Below are 4,184 nucleotides of genomic sequence, written 5' to 3'. Positions count from 1 at the left end.
TTCAACGAGTAATTGTCAGGCTTACTTTTTATAATTTTCTATCTCACTCAATGCCACGATTGAAATCCATACGAGACAATTATTACCATTATGGAGAATATGATGAACACCATTACAATGACTATCAGCGCTTACAACCCACTAAAATTCCGCGAGAATGGTCAAAAGTTATCCCTGTAATAGCATATTGTACGTCCTCGATACTAATGACACTGACAAATAAATACATGGTCTCGGGAACTGACTTCGATATGAATTTCCTATTACTATCATTACAAGTATTAATAGTTTTGCCTTGCAAGATATATCACTCAAATTTCATAGATATTTTATATATGAATAGCTTCTCGTCACAGCAGTAGCACTAGAAACATTCAAATTCTTTAAACTATTAGAATATCGTGGGTTCAATAGGCGAGAAGCAAAGCGCTGGCTTCCTATCACTATATTTTTGGTTGCAATGATTTATACTGGTAGCAAGAGGTAAGATAAGGATGCTTCTCAAATATGAAATGTTACTTTAACTTTAATCTAATATGCTTTGTCTCATTTTGAAGTCTTCAGTATTTACATATATCAATATATACTATATTCAAGAATCTCACCATAATTCTGGTTGCCTATGGTGAAAAGCTTCTATTTGGAAATCGAGTTACTCTAATGATGCTATCGTCGTTTAGTCTAATGGTTGGCATCCGAGCTGGATTCTCTAACCTTCTTATATTGATTTGACCTATATTTGAATAATAAGGTTCTCTCTTCAATTATTGCTGGATGGTCCGACCTCATATCTGGCTCGAATGTCTATGACGCATCAAACGGTATTCGGCTGACTGGATATAGTTGGATGTTTTTTAACTGTCTCATGTCGGCGGCATATGTTCTCATAATGCGAAAACGAATCAAATCAACTGGGTTTACAGATTTTGATACGGTTTTTTACAATAGCTGTATTGGAGTGCCGATCATGCTTTGTTTATCTATGATACTCGAAGATTGGAGAGAAGAAAACTTGATAAAGAATTTGTAGGTCTGAGCTAAACTATTAGGAGAAAGTAAAACTTGACTTAATGTTTTTACTCTAGCCCTCCAGAACTGCGTTTGTCGCTGCTTTTTGCAATTATTTTTTCTGGTATTTCCGCGTTTGCTATCAGTTATAGTAGTGCGTGGTGTGTTCGGGCCACTTCATCCACAACTTTTAGTATGGCTGGAGCATTAAACAAATTACCAATAGCAATAAGTGGAATGATATTAGGTGAACCAATTACTTTTGGAAGTATATCGGGCGTGCTTGTCGGTAATGTGTTACAATAATATTACATATAATCTAACGACTCATTAGAGCAAATTAATATTCTTCTTAATATATAGGATTTATTGCAGGACTTATATATACATTAGCTAAACAGCGGGAGTCCTCCAAACATGCAAGCGTGTATGAAGAATTTGATCTTAATATAAGCACAATATCGTATATTAACAGAATTTTTAATCGATAGCCAAAAGCCGAGCATCCAAAATAGCTCCCTTAGCAGAAAATCGGAAATTGGATTCATTGTAGTGCCCCGACCTAGTGCCGAGGATCGTCATGAACACTCCTCGCACGCTATGCGATAGTTTTTGGTTTGGTATTTCAATATACTGGGATCTCAATGTATCTGAAATGTAAAATTTATTTGTATATTTAATACTTCAAGGGTAAATACAGAAACAGAATTAAAAAGCCCATTTACTATGAGAAAATATAATAATGGAAAAAATGATTTAAAAATTTTTTTCACAAAAGGTTGGTAATGCTAAAAAGAATGGACAAGAAATAACTCACAAAGTGGTAACAAATCAGAAAAAGGGTTTCTGATTCCCATGTATATTTCCTCCGTTTAAATTGCCACCGTCACCACCAGACCATGCCATGCTTGGTGAATAGCCATAAGGACCCATCGCAGATATACCTTGATTCAGTCCTGTCACTTGATTGTTCCCGGCTCCTTGGGAAGTTGTCGCATTAATTCCGCTTAACTGTGGGCCAAACGGATTCGTATTACTGGCATTTTGCTGATTTATTTTCATTCCATTTATTTGATTCGTTAACGCACGAACATCGAAGGGATTTGTATTAGAGCTATTGACGATGCTCATGCTTTGGTGACGTGTCAATGGAAATTGTGGAGTCGAAAATGGGATAGAAGGTGGGGTGGGATTAGAGAGAAGAGGCATTGAAGATTGTCGTGATATTCCTTGCGTTTCGTAACTATTCGATATATATAACAAACACCCACATTAGGTTTATAATTATATTTTTCAAAATACGCTTAAATTACCTTCCAAACGGTTCTCTTCCATGCCTAATTTCTGCATTCATATTTGTTATAGACTCAAAGGTCGCTGGTCCACTAAAATTCCTCGTTTCCATGACGCTTTGCCCCCTTGCCTCAATAGCTCTACCAAAAGGGTTTTGTTGGTTGTTGTGTGCTAAGTGCTGAATCTGTGTGACCTCTCCTGGTGTTGAGACGTAGGCTGCGTAAGGGTTAGATTGCGAAGAGGAAATAGATGTGGGCATATTTAACGCTGTTGTATTATAGAGTGAGAGTATCGAAGCTTTGATCTGGCTATTGTTTGCAGGTACGCCAACTCCGGCACTGTTTGGCTGCATATTAGTAAACTTTGTCATAGTTGACTGATTCCCGGGCTCAAAAGCCGTAGAATTTCCTGTACCAAAAGAAGACGTGGAATAAGTTGATGAAGACACCAAAAATGGGTTGTTTCCTTGATAAGCTGGCGACTGAGGCTGTCCGGGAACCTGCTGCGGCTGGCCAGCCACTAGTTGCTGGTGTTGATATTGGGATTGAGTCGTTGATGAGCTGGGAAAACGATATTGCATCGTCTGTTGAGGCGACTGAGCTGCATTTATGTCTTTAGTTTGTGCAGAGGGCGTTGCATTTATTTTATCCTGTTCCGTTTGTAGCTTGGACCTTTGTCTTTCTTCGTGCAAAATTGCGGCAGCGACTTCAATATTTCCACCCGTACGACGAAGAGCATCTTGATTTTTACTATTATCGTGAAACCCCATGTTCCAGAGCTGAGATAGCTTGTCTTCTGCAAATATTTGTTGACCAGAGTTTCGGGGAGGCAGTGACTCAGCGGGAGCGCTAGATTTTGAAAATGTTGTAGACGAGCTTTGTGATCGACATAGAACTTCTATCGCTGCATTAACATCCCCATTGGTAGATGCCAAAATCTTCCTATTCTTCTCCGTATCTACAAATCCCATTTCGTAAAGATTTTTCAGAGCGATATCATATGCATCATCATCTCGCAGTTGAGTTGAAGATTTTGATAAGTTTGATCTAGGTGTTGTATTGGAGACTTTGAGAGTTGAATCAAAACTAGGCTGCTTGGGTTTCGAGACGGCATAGGAAGCTAAAAGGGACTGCGAGCGTGGTGGAGTATGTGGAGTATGTGGTTGGTTCGTTTCTTGTTCCATAAAGAGTTTCTTCTCCCACTTATTACGAATATATCGTTCCATTGCACTACTTTAAATTCAGAAATTTTGAAATTCTCAAATAAATTAACCAGGCCTAATTAAATTTACCTATCATCTTCAGCAAGCGGTAAGGGATGTCTCTCTGGATGGGGATTATATTCTGAATTCATTTTTCTATTTCCACCTTTCCTCATCATCTATTTCCCACAACATTAAATGCCAGCAATTAAAACAGGAATAGAGAAATCGAACAAATTCTAAAATACCTCAACTTGCTCAGGTGTCCACTGATCAAGTGAAATAGATTTGACCTTTGAAATATGTGTCCCCATTTTTCGGTGGATACCGCCGCAACGTATACAAAGAAAAATTCCGAGATTATAAGACGCCCAACGTGGACCTAATCGAAGATTGAAAATATGTTTAAGTGCCGAAGAAGTTCACAAAATTGTTAAAAATAAAAGCCGATACAATTGTCATCCAAAAAGAAAGAATGAGAAGCGAGGTTATGTGTAAAATGCGGGGATAAATTGATCTAATTAATGCATTTAATACCTTTAGCTCCGCAATCAGCGCAAATATCATTGCCAGGTTGGCGTGCCAGCTCTAGGAGAATGCGCTCATGTTTCTCATTTAATAATCGTCTTTGTCGCTCTGCCATGCTTTTATACCTGTAAGAAAATCAGTAAAATCTCCATAT

The 4,184-nt window shown here is 38.1% G+C and overlaps 2 protein-coding genes across 2 annotated transcripts; one reads left to right on the top strand and one right to left on the bottom strand.

Annotated features, from left to right (window-relative positions):
* Positions 1 to 50: 50 nt before the first annotated feature.
* Positions 51 to 1,617, top strand: VTP21DRAFT_7217 (uncharacterized protein; the record flags this gene model as incomplete). Its single annotated transcript, XM_069397934.1, has 7 exons — positions 51 to 278; positions 344 to 483; positions 558 to 687; positions 752 to 1,026; positions 1,086 to 1,297; positions 1,372 to 1,435; positions 1,500 to 1,617. 7 exons carry the CDS (start codon positions 51 to 53, stop codon positions 1,615 to 1,617), a joined length of 1,167 nt encoding a protein of 388 aa, XP_069255444.1.
* A 222-nt stretch (positions 1,618 to 1,839) lies between these two features.
* On the bottom strand, positions 1,840 to 4,145 carry VTP21DRAFT_7216 (uncharacterized protein; the record flags this gene model as incomplete). The annotated part of the gene is made up of 5 exons (XM_069397933.1): positions 1,840 to 2,251; positions 2,322 to 3,533; positions 3,593 to 3,681; positions 3,751 to 3,884; positions 4,040 to 4,145. 5 exons carry the CDS (start codon positions 4,143 to 4,145, stop codon positions 1,840 to 1,842), a joined length of 1,953 nt encoding a protein of 650 aa, XP_069255443.1.
* Between the last annotated feature and the right edge of the window lie 39 nt (positions 4,146 to 4,184).

This window comes from Calcarisporiella thermophila (assembly GCF_041956535.1).
Source record: "Calcarisporiella thermophila strain CBS 279.70 unplaced genomic scaffold VTP21scaffold_3, whole genome shotgun sequence".
NCBI classification, from domain to species: domain Eukaryota; kingdom Fungi; phylum Calcarisporiellomycota; class Calcarisporiellomycetes; order Calcarisporiellales; family Calcarisporiellaceae; genus Calcarisporiella; species Calcarisporiella thermophila.
The sequence above is the reverse complement of the archived record's forward strand: the minus strand, read 5'-3'. Positions and strand labels throughout refer to the sequence as shown.